The sequence below is a fragment of the Eptesicus fuscus genome, chromosome 14 (assembly GCF_027574615.1).
Source record: "Eptesicus fuscus isolate TK198812 chromosome 14, DD_ASM_mEF_20220401, whole genome shotgun sequence".
Lineage (NCBI taxonomy): Eukaryota > Metazoa > Chordata > Mammalia > Chiroptera > Vespertilionidae > Eptesicus > Eptesicus fuscus.
In genome coordinates this window covers 77,957,486-77,975,548 of record NC_072486.1, presented here as the reverse complement: position 1 = coordinate 77,975,548, position 18,063 = coordinate 77,957,486, and the positions used below count along the sequence as shown (strand labels likewise).

Sequence of the window (18,063 nt, the reverse complement as noted above, 5' to 3'; positions counted from 1 at the left end):
GGTAAATAAACCGTGAGTGATTCGTGCATTGCATGTCTGTCTCCTGTGTAATTTATGCTCGGCCAATATTAAGTAAGTACCTTGGGTAGTACGTGTCAGTATCTGTTTAGAGACTGGCTGAGGCACCCTTGGTCACCTGTGCTTACGTCCCTAAAGGAGAAATTGGGACACCAGGAAACCACAAATGTCTCACAAATGTTGGCTACACATAATTTCTATCAGCATTTAATGAATGAATCCCAGAACAATTTGGTATTTGCTGGGCATAAAGGTTAAGAACATGGTTGAAACTTATAGGGGAAAGGAGAGAGATCTTAGAGGAACACTTAGCCAAGCTCCAACATAATGATGAACTTTTACTAAAATGTGAAATTCATCCATGTGCTCTTATAAGATGTATTAGTGGTGTTCCCTAAGGTGAAACAGAGTTCAGTTTTGCACAAATATGAGAGAATAGAAAAGTTTTATTGTAGTAACAATAAGCAAATGATACATGTGGGTAGAGATAGCAGTATGCCAATGACCTACCTAGCAGTAAGTAATCAAGATTGGGGTGATGGGGGCTTGGTGACAACAGTTAGTTATTCACCAAAGAGCTTACGTTCAGGTTGGTCAAAGAATTTTTACAGAAACATCTGAATAGTCCAATCATTTTTCTCTCAGCTGTTGAATCTCTATCCTTTGATCTTTATGGCATTTTAATTAGTTGCATTCTGAGAGATCTGTTTTCCAGACAACTCTTTGTTCTTCAGTGGGAAGATGATAAAGAACAATTTCATAAAAACATAATTCAACAAAGGTGTGTTCATATAAAAATAATTCTTTAAGCATCTCTGGCTATATATTATGTGATGCAAGTAATTGATTTCCCTAACCACATGGGTAAAATGACCATTGTCATCCTAAAGGGAAAATATGGAGTAAAAGCCAGGCAGATATTATGTGTTAATCTAGAAATAATCTAGAGGAGAAATTGTTATTAGGAATATATAAAAAAAGCTTGAGGTCATCATCTATTGGTTTTCTGCACTCCTTTTTTTCTTGAGTGTCTGGGAAAAGGTTCAGAAGACAGGGAGCATTCATACTTTCTGCTTTGGAGTTTTAGAAATTGAGAATGTGTCTCTCCCCTGTGAAATCAAGCAAAAGTCTAACAATGAACTTACTAGTATTACACTCCCTAGTTCTGAGAGCCTGGGGAGACAGAAACAGAGCTCTGACTTGGGGGAATGAGTTATATGGTGGAGGGGCATCCCAAAATACTTGGGAATAATAGACATATTTTCATAAGCCTAATCTTCCTTGAACAGAGATGAGATATCTCTCCAAATTCCTCTCAATCTTCTCAAGATTAAGTCAAGTATCCCTTTCTGATTCTTAACTTCTTCTCTGGCATTTTGTTGCCTTAAAACAGAGTAGCTCTCCCTTTCTGCCAATTCCAACTCCATTTCTGCCTTTGTCTTTTCCTGTTCCTGTTTATCCTCTAGCTTTCTGATTTTCTCTTCATACTCCTCTCTTAACTGCCTTTTTTCTCTCTCCAGCTCAGCTCTGCATTGTTCTTGTATAATTTGAATCTGTTTCTGAATCTCCACCTCAGCCTTTTGGTATATCTTATTAGTGTAGAATCCTTCCTGGTTCTCCCTCACTACGCGCTGCACCAGGTCCAGCAGCTGTGTCCTCTGAGCCTCCTGCTCAGCGCCTGTCGCCTTATTGTTGAACTCACAGTGACGATCCTTGAACTGCTCCATCAGATCTTGAATGCCTTGTGGAGCTTCCTTTAAGTAATCATGGAACTCCATGCCATCCAAGTCATCTTTCCGGGTGAATAAGAGAATCATGTATCTCCTAGCTTTGGGTCCAAACATTGACAGCATCTTCTCCATGGCTTTTTGTTCCTCCTTTGTGTACCGGCCCAGCGGGACCACCAGGAGCACAGCGTGAGGCCCAGGAGAGGTCAGGAGGATGCAATTAGCAATCTCCCTTTGTGTGTCAGCCTCCTGTACCTCAGTGTCGAAAATACCAGGCGTGTCCACGACAACAATTTCTCTCCCATTCCACGTGCTGCTCCCTTTCTCACAGACCTTGGTGATTGATTTTGCTGCAAGGCTGGAATGAAATGCTTTCTTTCCAAGGATGCTGTTTCCTGTGGCACTTTTGCCTGCTCCAGTCTTACCCACTAAGATTAGTCTCAGTTGTGAATCTCTGGGGTCTTGGTTTCCAAGCCCTAGGACATCTGGAAACAAAAGGCACAGTATTAGGACTTAACTCCAACTTTTTCCCCTGGAGGGCTTCTGCCAGTTTGTGCTCTTCTCTATTGACCACTGTGCTCAACAAATCCTGAGGACTTCAACTTTACAGACACATTAAAGAGATGAGCAGAGAAAATCTGAATAGAAGTAGGGAAAGAGCTATGTAGATGATTTGGTGTTTAAGTTAAGACATAGTTATTTTGAAAACAACTTTCACTTGATAAGCTATATATACTGTTCTGTTATCAATTTTAAGTGTCCTAAGAAGTATATATGAGAACTCACAGAATGTCTGTAGAACCTTTGAGAACTCACAGAATGTCTGTAGAACCCTTGGGCCTCACCTCTCTCTTACAGAACTAGCGGAATGCTGGGCACTTCTCAGGAGTCCCTTGGGCTGCTCACTCCGACATTGGGAAGCTAAGTGCCCATGGATGAAGGTGCGCAATGGTTCAAGTGAGAATTCTGAACTGCTGCTGGTAGCTGTTCCTTATAAGCTAATTAGGAAGTAACATAAAATCTGATTTTGGAACATTACAATGGAGGGTCCTCTCCTCCCCCCCCCCACCCCAATTTATATCCAAATGGAACTTTGCGTCTTCCCATTAAGAAGCCAGGTAGGTGGGTGATTCAAGCCATCCCACCCTTGAAAGAGAAAAAAGGGCACATGGGCATAAAGGCAATGTATTCATTCATATTTCATGTATGCATCCATCTCCTCAGGGATTCTGAACCACAGGAGAACAAAAACCTTACTTTCAAAGTTACCACCTTAGTGTAGAAATCTAATGAAGTTTTTTCTATTTTTAATTAATGTGTTGAAGACTTACAGCCAAAAAGTTTTGACAGTGCTCTAAAGTTACTATAAACCCTCTAATACATAAATAATAAAAAAAATAATAACAACTCATACAGAGTAGCATTAGTAGAGTTTTATTTTCTAGTGTCACTTGGTTAGGCATATATACTTCTTAGGACACTTAAAATTGATAACAGAACAGTATATATAGCTTATCAAGTGAAAGTTGTTTTCAAAATAACTATGTCTTAACTTAAACACCAAATCATCTACATAGCTCTTTCCCTACTTCTATTCAGATTTTCTCTGCTCATCTCTTTAATGTGTCTGTAAAGTTGAAGTCCTCAGGATTTGTTGAGCACAGACTGGGACCATGGAAAACAACTGACAACCACACCTGAGAGCCTTTTTCTCCCTGAAGGAAGTCCCTGTCAGTACAGCCCTTGGAAAAGACCGATTCCTGTGGAAGGAATCCTGTATAACATCTATCCCTGCCAATATTGCAGACATGATTATAAACTCCATTTTATTTTTCAGAGATATCATCACCATTCACCAAGTACCTCAGATCAAAAATCTAGGAATATCTGTTGATTTCTCTCTTCCCCTCACTTTCCATATCCAAGCAATTGGAAGATCTCCAGGCTCCATCCAGAAATCTGACTGATTCTCTCCATGTTGAAGAGTATCATATTAGCCCAAGCTACCATCACCATCCATGACTCAGCAGTCCCCTAATTGGTCTCTATATTTCCATTGTGCCCTCTTCTGTCTAGTCTATAATTTGGAATGATTTTTTAAAATATAAACCAAATAGAGGAGAGAATTTGAAGAACCCCCCGCTCTGGCTTCCACAAAATCAGTACTTATTCCCTATCTCCCACACACTTTATGATGAAGTTGTTGCTAAATCAGGAATTATCAAAACCTTCCCTAACACAGTTTCCCACATTTGATAACCAGAATTCTGGGATGAGAGAAGTAAATTTCCAGAACATGAGAACACTGGCTACAGGATGGCTAAGATGAAGAGAAAATGTAGGTGGGATTTCAGATTATTATTTAGTTTGCACCACAGTGGAAGACTCCAACCTAAGGATATCCCGAGGGCATTAGTTGGTCATCCATAGAGAAGTAGGAAAATAATAGGAGGTGAAACTAAAAGGCACCAAGAGCATATGAAAATAAGTGTGATGCATTGTAGGTATGGCATGAATTATTCCCATCTCTGTACACATGCCTTTTTGGGATGTTGATCTGAAGCCCCTCCCACAAGTTGCTGAATGTGTTTCTTCAACCCTTGCATGGGGGGTGGAGGGAGGGTGCTGTGACTTGCTCTGCACAATAGGGCAGGGGAAGCATGATGCAAGTAGACTCCAAAAGTGCTGATGAGATGTGGCTTGCTGTCTCCCTTGGTCTTCAAAACCCTGCAACTGCTTTTTGAGGGAGAATAAACTAGCCTGCTTGATGATGTGGGACACACAGTCCAGTTATTCATCAACCTGGCCTGCCTAGGAGCCTGTTAACTACCAGAAATGACCATGGGGATATCCAATGCAAAATTATCCAGTTTCAGGATCTTGAGAATATCATGTTAAGTGAAATAAGCCAGATTAAAAAAAAGACAAGATTTGCCGGAAACCAATCAGTTTCACTAAAAGAGAGATGTTGACAGGAAGCCAGGAAGGCTGGTCAACAACCTTAATTGCTCTAAACACTCACCCTTTAGTTGAGATATTGTTAGCTGAAGCAGCCTCCACCTCTGTTTGTCCCATGTACATTTCTGTTATTTCCTGCCTAAGGTGTTTTCCCCATAGCCTCAATAAAAGGGATGGCAGGGCCAGAGCAGGGAGTAGTTCTCCCACGAGAGTTGGACTACTGCCTGGTTCCCCATGTTGCCAAATTGAATTTCTTCAAGTCTCCTTTCATTTGTGTGTGGCCCTTCTCCAGAAATCGAACCCTGAACCGGAACCCTGGACCACGCAGGATGTGGAAATGGATTCCTACATTCTGGTGCCTACCGAGGGACTTCTGGAGGAGAAGGTATTTTTCGCCTAAGAGCAAAGGAAGAAAAAAGTACACCGAGAAAAGGTGTGGAAAATTCACCGGAAAAGGTGAGGGAAGTTGACTGCACACAAAAGCCTACCACCAGCTGCAGAGTAGCAAATTGTAAGTAGGGTGGGAACGTCTTTTTCAGTCAGGCTAATGGGGAAGAATTAGGTTATAAATGTAAAGTAAACTTTATTATAGACTTTTGGTTTGCATGCTTAAAGAATGTGGTTTCTTGTTCAAATTAAAATCTTAGTTTGTATTTGGAATTGAAAATCTGTAATAAGAAGTGAAACTCCACTGCTGAAGCTGCCTCTGGTGTGGAGAAATTCAAAGGTGGTAGGAGAGGGCAAGGCTAGCTACTCTCCTGCAATGAGATTACTTAAGGATTCATTTAAAAATTATAAAAGAACTCGCAGAGAAATTCAAATCTTGGACAAATTGGGTGTTAGTTATTACTTTGGAAAGCGAAAAAGAAAGAAAAAAACTTAAGATCTGTCTATCTTTTAAGCCTGAAAAGAAATTTGGCCAGATTTGTTGCTGATGCTTCCACCAAAGTAAGCAGAATGTGGGGAAAGGGAGACATGTGGAGATCCAATATGGAAGTCCACTCTCCCAGTATGCTAAGGAATGTGGTAATTTGCATTTGAATGGCTACAAACTTCCTCCAAACTCATTTGGCAGCAAAACATTTTTTTGGAAGTTTGCTTAATTATATAAATAATAAAGTTAAAGGTTTAGATATTTTGAAATGGCAAAATGCTAAATATTTGACTGTCCAGCTTTAAAAATCTAATTGATACCTTAAGATAATTATAAAAAAATATATTATAATCTTTAAATCATATATGGATATATATAGTGGTTTTCTTCAATGTTAAAATTTCAAGGCCTTAACAGAGATGATTCTTGGAAAGCTCCAAGGGCCTGGAGTAATACAAGAAATGTATTCTCTCTTCTTCAAGGAAATCTTTTTAAAACAGATCTAATATACTTGAAATTGCATGGAAAGCCTTATCAAATAAAAGTTAATAAATATATTTTAAATGTTATGAAGGTTTGACCTCTAAGAAGGGCAAAATGAAGTAACTAAATATTTCTAAATATTTTTCCAGTTTAAAATTGAATTGCCATGGCCTAGAGCAAAGAATATCCTTACATGATATTATTCTACAATGTCATTATAATTTTTGATATTTTACAACAGCATATTGTACATTTATCCCAAACAAACTTACAAACTAATTATTTGAATGTTTGGCAGCAATTTAAAAGCACATGAAAGGATTTAATCCCTTCCACTGTGTGGAAGGTCCCCTGGGAAGGCACCTGAGCATTCTATATTGGCCCTTCTTGCTCTTTTTGCCAAGCGGGACCCTCTTCTCACAATCCAATTACCCACAGCTGTTGCCTGAGCTCTCTGTTCCTGCTGAGGTTGAAGCCTTGTGGTGGCTGGTACAATGGATCTGTCTCTCGCACAATGGCGTGAGCTGGGCCATCCCTGGAGAAGAAACCTGGGTTTCCCAAGATATGTGGTCAATGCCAGGGCCCAGCCAGCAGGCAAGGGGATCCCAAGACAGGTGCTGGGCGTGGAGGCCACAGGGGCAATGGCTACCAAGGAGACAAAACTGAACCTCACATCACCCTGCTTGGCCCTGAAGAATGGCTGGTTATCCAGAGACGGGTAATATGCCTCAGGGGAGGAACAACCTAAGACAGGCACAGTTGCAGAGGGGCCATCAGGAGAGAACTTGGGGGTCAACAGAGGTGTGGCACACATCCTCACCCCCCCCCCAACATTGCAGGGGCTTGAACACTCGCCCCTTCTGAGAGAGGTCTCCTGCCCCATGGTTGCTTCGCGCTTCCCATGCCCAGCTCATATTGGGACCCAGGTGACCGACAGAGACCTGTCCAGCTCAGATCAGGATCCAGGCAACAGAGACTTGGCTGACAACAGCTGTCCTCTATCTAAATCCAGCCTAACACCAGGAATGCTCAGGGCTTTCTCAAGGATGCAAAATAATCCTTTCCATTAATATTTACAGGGTAAACTACAATTGTTGTTAGAGTATTAAGTTTTGACAGTAAAAAAGTCAAGTTTTCAGATTAATTTAAATTGGCTAATTGAAATAAGTAAATGTTTAAGAAAAATTATACTGGACAAAAAGCTGTTTCTACAGTATTAACTAAAATTTCTTTTGGTGGTTCATTTCATGATAATATTGCTTAACATGTAATGAACCTTAAAGCAGTCATATTTTTGTGCGAAAAATTAAAATTTAAAGACTGCATTATAAAAACTTTCCAAAAGCCTTGTAATAATTAAATAAATAAAAAAGGGGGGATAGTGGAAAAATATTATGTAAGGAAAAATATCCAAAACATTTTTTACTTTGAAAACTAATTTTCATTTGTAATACTAAGAGCAGGACACCTATGAAAAAACACACATGGTGTCAGAATAACCCAAAGGAAAATAGTTTGGGCAAAAATAAAAAGGATCCCAAGTAAAATTTATAGAAAAGATTCCTTTATTAACTTTTGGTCGAGAATATGTTTGTATATTTTCAGAAAACAACTCCAAGACCATGTGGATTCCTGCAAGAGAGAGGAATTGACAGGAATGCTCCAACCATGAAAGACAAGAGGAAAAACAATCCAGAGATGGAAGACGCTGATGACACCTTGCCATGCTAGCAGTCAGCAGCTGTGCATTGCTGCAGGTTGCCCAGGACCAAACCAGAGGTCAGACCAGCATTGCCACCATTTGTCCACCATCCAGATACCATTGCTGACATGTACTCAAAAAACTGTTGGACATTGAAACTGGGACTCAAAAACTGTTGGCCCAGAAAGAAACTTACTGCAGACTGATTTCATTTAACTCTCAGCATAGCCATTGTTGCTTGTCTCATTTTTTGTTCTTATATGTTTTTTCTAGTCTGCATATGAAATATTTTTTAAGGAAAGAAAACAGAGGAGATGCCGGATACCAATCAGTTTCCCTAAAAGAGAGATGTTGACAGGAAGCCAGGAAGGCTGGTCAACAACCTCAATTGCTCTAACCACTCACCCTTTAGTTGAGACATTGTTAGCTGAAGCAGTCTCCACTTCTGTTTGTCCCCTGTAAATTTCTATTATTTCCTGCCTAAGGTGTTTTCCCCATCTAATCTAATAATAGACAAATATGCAAATTGGCCGCACCTTTGCTACACCCAAGCCACGCCCACCAACCAATCAGGACGAGTATGCAAATTACCCCGACAAAGATGGCGGCTAATTTGCATATCAAGACAGCGTCGAAACTGGGGGAGGGGAGGAGAAGGGAGGAGCGAAGTCAGGGCCAGGGACGAACGGAAAAGCAGGAGGGCTGGAGGAGAAGGCGGGGCGGAGGCGGGGCCGGGGGCAAAGGGAAATGCAAGGGGGCTGGAGGAGAAGGTGAGGCGGGGGACAAGGGAGGAATGGAGGCGGGGTAGAGTGCAGCAGGAAATCCTATTGCAGGATTTTTCCTGCAACGGGAAAGCTAGTAGCCTCAATAAAAGGGATGGCAGGGCCAGAGCAGGAAGTAGTTCTCCCACTAGAGTTGGACTACTGCCTGGCCCCCCATTTCGCCAAATTGAATTTCTTCAAGTCTCCTTTCATTTGTGTGTGGACCTTCTCCAGAACTCGAACCCTGAACCAGAACCCTGGACCACGTGGGACGTGAAAAGGGATTCCTACAAAGATTCAGATGATTTCATTCATATATGGGACATAACATAGCAAGCCACAAGCAAACTAATAAAAGAAACAACAAATGCGTAGGCATAGGCAATAGTATTGTTGTTACCAGAGGAAAAGAGGGGTGGGGGAAGCTTTGTGTAGATGATAAAGGGTGTCAAAAATATGGTGCAGGAAGGACAGAAAGCTTTGGGTGGTGAGTGAACAATACGATATACATATGACATATCCTAGAACTGCATACTTGAAACATATATTAACCAATGTTACCCCAATAAATTTAATTAAAAAAAGAAAAAGAGGCTATCCAGTTGTGTATTGAACCACCAACTTACCACCGGTGCATGAACAAGTCTGTCTGAGATAAACCCAGTTGGCCCAGAACCAAGAACTGTCCAGTAAAATATAAAACTATAAAGCTGAAAGCTATAGGAATGGGTGATGTTTTAGGCTGCCAAATTGTGGTGTGGTTTGTCCAACTGATATAGTTCAAATGATATAGTCAATTTCTACAGATAAAGCAAGGTTAAGTGAGAAACTATGTGAGCCAGTCTGGTTAATTTGTGAGTTACAGTGAGGCTCCTAGGAGCAGGGAACTTAGAGAACTGAATGAAGAATCAATTCCTCTCATATTCTTTCCAGTCCTCTCTCAGGCTGAAGAGAGGGTAAGAGAAACAACCAGAGAGGCTACTATAGGCCCTTTTGGTGTGTTCACATTGTAGGAAGTAATAAGTAAGAAACCTTATCAGCCTGGGATCAATCAGGACACTTTAACCTCTCTTCCTCAAGAGCAGTGGTTCTCAACCTTCCTAATGCTGCGACCCTTTAATACAGTTCCTCATGTTGTGGTGACAACCAACCATAAAATTATTTTCATTGCTACTTCATAACTGTAATTTTGCTACTGTTATGAGTCGTAATGTAAATATCTGATATGCAGGATGTCTTAGGCAACCCCTGTGAAAGGATCGTTAGACCCCAAAGGGGTCGGGACCCACAGGTTGAGAACCGCTGCTCTAGAGGTTATGCTGTGTCATGAGGATACAGTGCAGAGGGGCTAGAGAAAAGAAAGAGCAGAGTAAACAAAAAGAAAATATGAAATGGGGTTGGAAATACGTTGTTCTTGGTCATATGGGGACTGGCAGAGAGCACAGGAGAACCCACTGCCAGGTTCTCTCCATCCCACATGCCTGGGGAGCCTGAGCACCCTCTCACCATGGCTGGTCCTGGGTTCACTGAAGTTGTGAGACGTACTGTGCAATTGAGCTGCCATCGTAGTTAGAATTCCTGTAGATAAGAAACATAACTCATTTTAGGGAAGTTGAGAGTAACTGCAAACCAAACCATATGCAACCAATAGTTTCTTCTTTTCCATAAGCTTGCCACTTGATTTCACATTCTCTGGTTCCCACTACTTCTCCTCAACTCCCCATTGTCAGTTTCATTTTCACTTGTTGCTTTTTCTCTACACAAACATGTTTCAAGTGCTTCCTCAGCTCTGGTTCTGGACCTTCTTCCCCTGCTACTCAGTAATTATTACTTTGAATTCTGTTTGTACATACTCTGTAGATTAGACCCTCCTCTGAGTTCTGAACTTTTATATCCCATTTCACTTCTCCACTGGCCATGTTGACAGACATCTCACACAGAACTTGGCCAAAATGTAACCCTTGATCTCCCCAATCCCCAACCTATCCTGTCTCCAGATCATGTAAATTATTCTGCCCCCATTTCAGTAGATTTCATCACCATTCAACCAGTGGCTTCAGTGGTACCTTGGGGTCAGTTACAGTTCCTCACTTGCTCATCAGTCCACCACCAAGTCCCATAAATTCTACCTGTAGAACATGCGAAGTTATTCCTTCTCCCCACCTTCATCTTCATCATTTGTTTGCCATGTAATGGGCTCCTAACCTATTATCTCATCATCAATCCTTTTTCCTTCTATGACCAGATGCCTTTTTAAACTAAAAAATATATATATTTTCTCCTATACCTTTCCCCGCAACAGCATCACCTGCCAACAATACAGCTGTGCTGGGGTCCACTTGCTATTTGCTACAATCACATTTCCAGGGATTCCTGCAGAACACATATCACTATAGGATGTTGTTAGTCTGCTCTTTTTATGTTGCCCCTTTTGGTTTAATCTTTTTGATGATGGTAGAATCTTTGTGATGTGTCTTGTATTCCCCTATTACCTGGGGACAAGAACAGTAATTAAGGAAAAGTAGTTTTCCATAAATAATTTACAAATTTATTTGATAAAAATATTCCTCTGATTCTTGCTTCCTCTCTGATTTTGTTTGTTCAGTCTAAATCAGTGAAAAAGATTATTCTTTTCTTATTCAACAATGCTTAGTATAATAGAAACATCCTATTGCATTTTAAATATTTTGTCTCCTTGTTACCTATAAACGTTTGCCAATAGAGAAAGCTGTGTATAGAAGGCATATTAGCGTGGACTTTGCCTGGAACAGGCTGAGAGGCTCACCTCTCAGGAAGCCAGCAACTATAAACTATTAGAAAGACAGACGCTCCTTTTGAAAGAAGAGTTATGTATTTATCCCTTAAAGATAGAGAATAGAAAACAGCCTCTTATAAACTGGGGAGCGACATCACAGAATGATTACAAATAAGTTTTGGACACAAAGTTAATGTTGGTGATGGGTACTCAGAGGGCTTGCATGCTGAGATATGCTTCTTAAACCTCCCAGTGCTCTTCACCCGCCTGCCCTCAGAGTTAATTCTGTCTGCTCACCCAACTCTATTCCTGAAAGCCTCTAGTTTATTTATAAATTCTATAAATGGTGAAATGAATTGTTTGTACAAACATCCTCGGAGGAGCAATCCTTAAAAGAGGTACTAATTTGTGGGGCTCAGCCTTTAAAATGGATTATAGCCTAAAATCAGCAGAGACAGGAAACAGGAAGCAATGAGAAATCTATGATAAGCAAAGTTTGCAGGAGGTTTCAGAAATAAATCCAGAGGAGAGGTCCCCTCTACACCAAATACCACATTTCCTGCCTCTCCCCGCAACACACACACCAAATGCCAATATTCCTTTACCTGGAAAATCTGGGCTCTTCTCCCTTCTCTTGCTTTGAAGGCAATGCTGAGCGAGGATATTGAGGGGACAGAGGAAAGAGAAAGTAAGGGGAGGAGCTGTATGAACAATGCTAGTGTAAGAACTGCCTACCTTTCAGAGCAGCAAACAGAAAACACCCAATCAGAGCAGCAAAAAGAAAAAAGTATCTTTAAAAGTGAGGACCACTGGCTGGTTTTCCTCAGTGGTTAGAGTGTTGGCCCATGCATAGAAGGGTTGTAGGTTCAATATCCAGCCTATGTGATGGCCATGTTTGAGAGGCAGCCTATTGATGTGTCTCTCTTACATAAATGTTTCTCTCTCTCCCTCTCCCTCTTTATCTCTCTCTCTTTATCTATCTATCTCTATTTCTATCTCTATCACTATCTCTCCAACAAAACTTTCTCTAAAAAATCAATGAAAAAAATATCCTCAGGTGAGAACTAACAACAACAACAAAAATGAGGAAAGCTGGCAAAATAAGTAGATACACCATTCCAGGAAGCACAGAGACTTCCAAACAATATAAAGCTAAATCGGCCCAGACCAACACACCTTGTCATTTAAATGGCAAAAGCCAGAAACAATGAGAGAATCTTTTTTTTTAATGAAAAAATATTTTATTAAACTTACATGTAATGCTTTATATCACTCATTAGATGCATATAAATTCCTGTATCTATAGATACATGAAAAATGTTTCTTTACTTTAGAAAACATATGAAAGTAGTTTCACTGAAATATTTAACATTTTACATTGTACATTAAGACACAGCACTAAATCCTTTGAAGTAATCTAAAACAAAATTTAAGCAGGGAAAGATACAAACATGAAATGTTTCATAGATTACATTCTAGAAGCCATAAGAAAGCTAGCAAACTAAACCCATGTGACACATCTGCTTTAAGACAAGCACAGAGTTTATATAGGCTGAATGATTATATGTGATGGGAAGGACATTACCACTCAATGTCAGTAGACAAACAGGAAGTGCTAAAGGCCTGGGAAAGAGGAGTGGCAGTTTTGAGAGAAGGAAAGTATCTAATAAATAACTTAAAGGGATGCTACAGAGAGAATCTTAAAGGTAGCAAGAGAAGGCTTTCTAAAAGGGAGTTCCCATAAGACTGCCAGCATTTTCTCATTAGAAACTTTTCAGGCCTGAAGAGATTCCAAGAAATAATCAAAGTCATATTTTCTAATAGCCAACATATTAGCATACAAAGTAAGTATCAGTACATTTAAAAGTATTGAAATTATATCAAGCATCTACTATGACCACAATGGAATAAAACTAGAAATCAATTACAAGAAAAATAAATAACAACCGAAAAGCACACAAACACATAAAGCCTAAATAATATGCTGCTAAACAATGAATGAGTTAACTTGATTTTGGGGGAGTTATCACTTTGTAAATTATATAATTGTCTAACTACACGATGATGTACACCTGAAACTACTATAGAATAATTTTGAATGTCAACTGTCATAGAAAAATAATTTTTAAAAAATATTTAGAATTAATATTTAATTTAAATTGATTCGTGGGACTCAACCAATCTGAAAAAGGTATTGTTAAAAAATGGTGAATTAAAAACATAAATATTTATCTTTAACCTAAAAGCTACTCATATAGCATTGAATAAAAGAGCAGTGTTAAAAAGTGACTTGGAACTTAAAAATAAAGTGTATTTCTCACAGATATATTGAAAGAAAATAAAAGAGAAGGGGATATATCTCATTTTATTTTATGAGGCCAAACATACCATGAGACCATAGCCAGATGCAGACATCACAAGGAAATAGGACTACAGACCAACATTCTAATGAAAATAGATGCAAAAACTCTTTTAAAATATTAGCAAATGGAACCCAACAACATAGATAAAAGTAATATGTAATTACTGAGTGAGGTTAATCTTAGCTGTGCACAGTTGGTTTTACATTTGCTAATAAACATTACTGACCATCAACAAATTACAGAAAATGAAAACTATTTCAATCATTCCAGAAAAAGCATTTGATAAAATATAAGAATTATTCTGGATTAAAACCTCTCAGTGAACTAGGAATAAAAAGGAACTTCCTTAACCTGATTATGGACATTTAGGGAGAAACACACTATTTCTAGCATCATACTTTACAGTGACAGTCTCAGTGTTTTAGATTTAATATTAGGCATCAGGCAAGGATGTCAGTTCTCACTACTTCTCTACAGCAGTCTTCTAGAGACAACAGCCATTGCAATAGGACCAAAAAAATTAAAATAAATAAAAGGAATTAAGATGGGAAAGAACAAAGTTCTTTATCTGCAGATCTGCAGATGATTATCTATGCAGAAAATGTTAAGGACTATAAAACGTTAGTTGAATGAACAAGTGAATTTACACAATTGAAGGATACAAGGTCAATATTCAACATTCAACTGTATATTTTCTAGCAATGAACAGGGAAAATTACATTTTAAAGATAATACAGTTTAAACTAAATATTTAAAAGTAAATTTAATAAAAGATGTGCATGACTGATACACTAAAAATTGTGAAACGAAATTAATAGCAAAGTTAATACAATGATTATGGATTGCAAGATCTAATTTTGTTAAGGTGGAAATTTTCCCCTAATTGATCTATGAATTCAAAAGAATCCCAAACAAAATCCTAATAGAATTTTTGAAAGAAATTAGTAAGCTGATTTTATAATTTACATGGAAGACAGAAGTCATAGAATAAACAATTAAAAAAAAAAGAAAAAATATGGAGGACTTACTATCCCTGATGACAAGAATTACTATAACCTTATCCAGTTTGGCTCAGTGGATAGAGCATCGGCCTGCAGACTGAAGGGTCCCAGGTTCCATTCTGGTCAAGGGCACATGCCCGAGTTGTGGGCTTGATCCTCAGTAGGAGGTGTGCAGGAGGCAGCTGATCAATGATTCTCTCTCCCTTCTATCTCTGAAATAAATTATATTTAAAAAAATAATTACTATAAAGATATATTAATTTAGATAATGTTATATGGCTATAAGAATAACACAAAGATCAATGAAAAAGAATAGAGGATCCAGAAACACATCTATATTTTAATTATCAATTGATTTTCAATAAAGGTGCCAAAGCAATGTGACTGAGAAAAGACAATAATTTTAAGAAATAGCAAGATATCTGTATGAAAAATAATAAACCTGAAGCCTTAAATCACATTACACACAAAAAACCTAAATCAAAATGGCCTTATACCTAAATGTAAGAACTAATACAATTCCACTTCAATAAAAGTATATATTAAAGAAAATATTGGTGATATTGTGTTGAACAAAAATTTCTTAATTAGGACTAAAAATAAAAACACACAAATGAAAAAGCTGCAAGCACAGACATCAAAATTAAAACCTTTGCCTTCTAAAGAGACGCTTAAGAAAAGAAAAAGCAAGCCATAGTCTGGGAGAAATTATTTGCAAAACATATCTGGCATAAACATGTACCTACAACAATAAAGAAGTCATGCAAAACAATCTATCCTAATAAAACGGTAATATGCTAATTAAATTTTGGACTCTGGACATAGTTCCGGACAAAGCTGCAGTGGCGGAGGCAGAGGCAGAGGTGGTAAGGGATGATCAGGCCAGCAGGGGAGGGCAACTAGGGGAGATCAGGTAGGCAGGAGAGCAGTTAGGGGCATCAGGCAGGCATGGAGAGTGGTTAGGAGCAGTCTGGCAGGCAGGCAGAGTGGTTAGGGGCAATAAGGCAGGCAACGAGTGGTGAGGGGCAATCAGGCAGGCAGGCAGAATGGTGAGAGGTGATCAGGCAGGCAGGCAGACAAGAGAGTGATTAGGAGCCATTGGTCCCGGATTGTGAGAGGGTGCAGGGGCTGGGATGAGGGGAGGCTCCCTCCCCCCATGCACAAATTTTGTGCACTGGGCATCTAGTAAAATAATAGTAATTAAAGATACAAACAACCAAATAAAATGGGCAAAAGATGTTAATGTAAAGAAGGCATAAAAATGAACAATAAGCATATAAATACATGCTCCACTTGACTAATCTTTGGTGAAATGTTATTAAAACCATTAACAAATATTCAAGTGACAGTGGAGACTCCCTAAGGGGGTGAATGAGAAGTGGAACCCAGAAGGAGAATTGGGTACACAAGCGAGACATTTGGCTTAGGGTTGTGGATACTCAGAGATGACTTGCAGAAAGACAGGTGGGAGATCAAATACCCCTACCTGGCTTTTCTACCCCAAAGTAAACTCCTGGTTGGACTTCCCATTGGCAAAAGGCAATCAGATATTAGAAAATGAGAGATCACATGGATGTTCTTAGATGGGCAAGCGTCTCAAGGTCTACACCATTCTTACTAAATACTATTCTTGCTAAATATTAAAATGTAGCACAGTATTGTGCACACCAGCTGTAAACAGATGAGCTTGACAAGAATTCAATGGGATAAGTGTAGGCAACTGCAAAGAAAAAATCGATGTGTTATTGAGTCAATAGTGTATGCAAGCAATGGCTAAGCATCGCTCCCAAGACACAGAGCTTTGACTATGAACCCCTGCCCCATTATCTTGCTGCAAGTAAATAAATCTGCCTTATGAAAAGCACATGTTGTTCTTAAACAGAACATCCCAAATGGATAACTATTTATTGCATTTTTTTGGTAACAGCAAAAGACCAAAAACCTATCAAATGGCCATTAGTAGGTTCTGTTTGAATAAACTAAGGTATAGTCACAGAGTGAGGGACTATCCAACTGTGAAAAGAAGTGAGATGTGTCTCCCTATACCAGTCTAGAGAGATTCTCAAGATATATCTTCAAGTGAAAAAATAATAGCAGCAACAACAACAACAACAAAAATGCTCTCTTTTAAACTATTTTCAACCAGTTAGCTCTCAAAAATCTCTAGGATTTTATCAAAAGGACTTAAGAATAAACCTTAAGAGAATCCAACTGGACAACAATGGGATAATTTGAGCATCCATACTAATTCCAATGAATACAAATGTGTCAAATATGTTGAACTCCGTGAGTTTATAACTGCCTTTTTCTTAAAAGTAGTCAATCACTCCCATGGAGTCTGCTAGGAAAGCCCACGTCTCAGATGTCGTTTGACTGTGGTGATAAACCTGTGACAGCAAACAGAGGTCCTCATGGAAGACCACTTGGAAGGACCAGTCCTGGGACTCTTGACTTGAAGGAGCAATTTCACTGCAGGCCTCTGCTCCCGTGATTTGAGTCCCTAGGGTCATCATAATCTTGTATAGTTACAAACAGCTCCACTTAACACGTGGCACCAACAGCCAAGAAGGCAGGAAGTAGGGAACAGGTATGTTTCTCCCACAGTTCCCTGCAACTCTCAGCACTCTGTGATTGAAACAAGCCACCTGCTAACCTGACAAGCTCAGGGGAGGCCTGTGTGGCAGTCTTGAAAACTCAGAGACCTACAATAACCACAAAAGATGATCTGAAAATTAAATATTTAACTACAAACAGGTTATAGTGGGCAGTCATTCCTAAGCTGATATTTTCCCTGACAAAGATCAACTTAGATCTTTCCTGAGCCCATTTGCCTTTTTTGCTTCTAAGATAACATATCTGTGAGATGTCTGGGTAACTTGTAACTTCCTCTTTCGCTGGAGCCCCTGGGGCACAACCAAATGTAGTGGGCTCCAGGACAGATGCCTCAAATTCCTTTATTATCAAGTTAATTGTTCCTGTACCCACCTAAGTATGTGTCCATCATTTTACTTTTTATCCAATCCCAGGGGTTTCCCACCGTTTGACTTTATCCCACCTCCTTAATCCATCACCAATGAATTTCATGTAGCCCACCTATGTCCCTTCTTTGATGGCAATGTATAAATACAGATGTAACCCGCCATTCTTTGGAGCATTATCTCAATTCATTGAGGTTCTCCTTCCTGGCCTATGTCCACAGTTTGGCTCAAATAAACTCACTAAAATTCTTTACAGGTTTCAATGTGTTTTTTTCATTAACACTTCCTCCATTCCCTTCCTTACTCATTTGCTGAGATTTTTGGTCCTCTGCCTCCAACACCCACAGGTTTTCTTGGACACCCCTGTATTCTTAGTCCTTCCCTGACCCAAGGGTCAGAAGAGGCTGCTTAGAACAGGGCCAGGGGAAGAATTCAAAGGCTGC

General features: G+C 39.4%; 1 protein-coding gene across 1 annotated transcript; it reads right to left on the bottom strand.

Moving 5' to 3' along the window:
• Positions 1-446: 446 nt before the first annotated feature.
• On the bottom strand, positions 447-11,933 carry LOC103304589 (GTPase IMAP family member 4-like). Its single transcript, XM_054726165.1, has 3 exons — positions 11,884-11,933; positions 10,030-10,101; positions 447-2,230 (listed from the first exon to the last, which is right to left on the bottom strand). Exons 2-3 carry the CDS (start codon positions 10,085-10,087, stop codon positions 1,290-1,292), a joined length of 999 nt encoding a protein of 332 aa, XP_054582140.1. The 5' UTR covers positions 10,088-10,101; positions 11,884-11,933; the 3' UTR covers positions 447-1,289.
• Between the last annotated feature and the right edge of the window lie 6,130 nt (positions 11,934-18,063).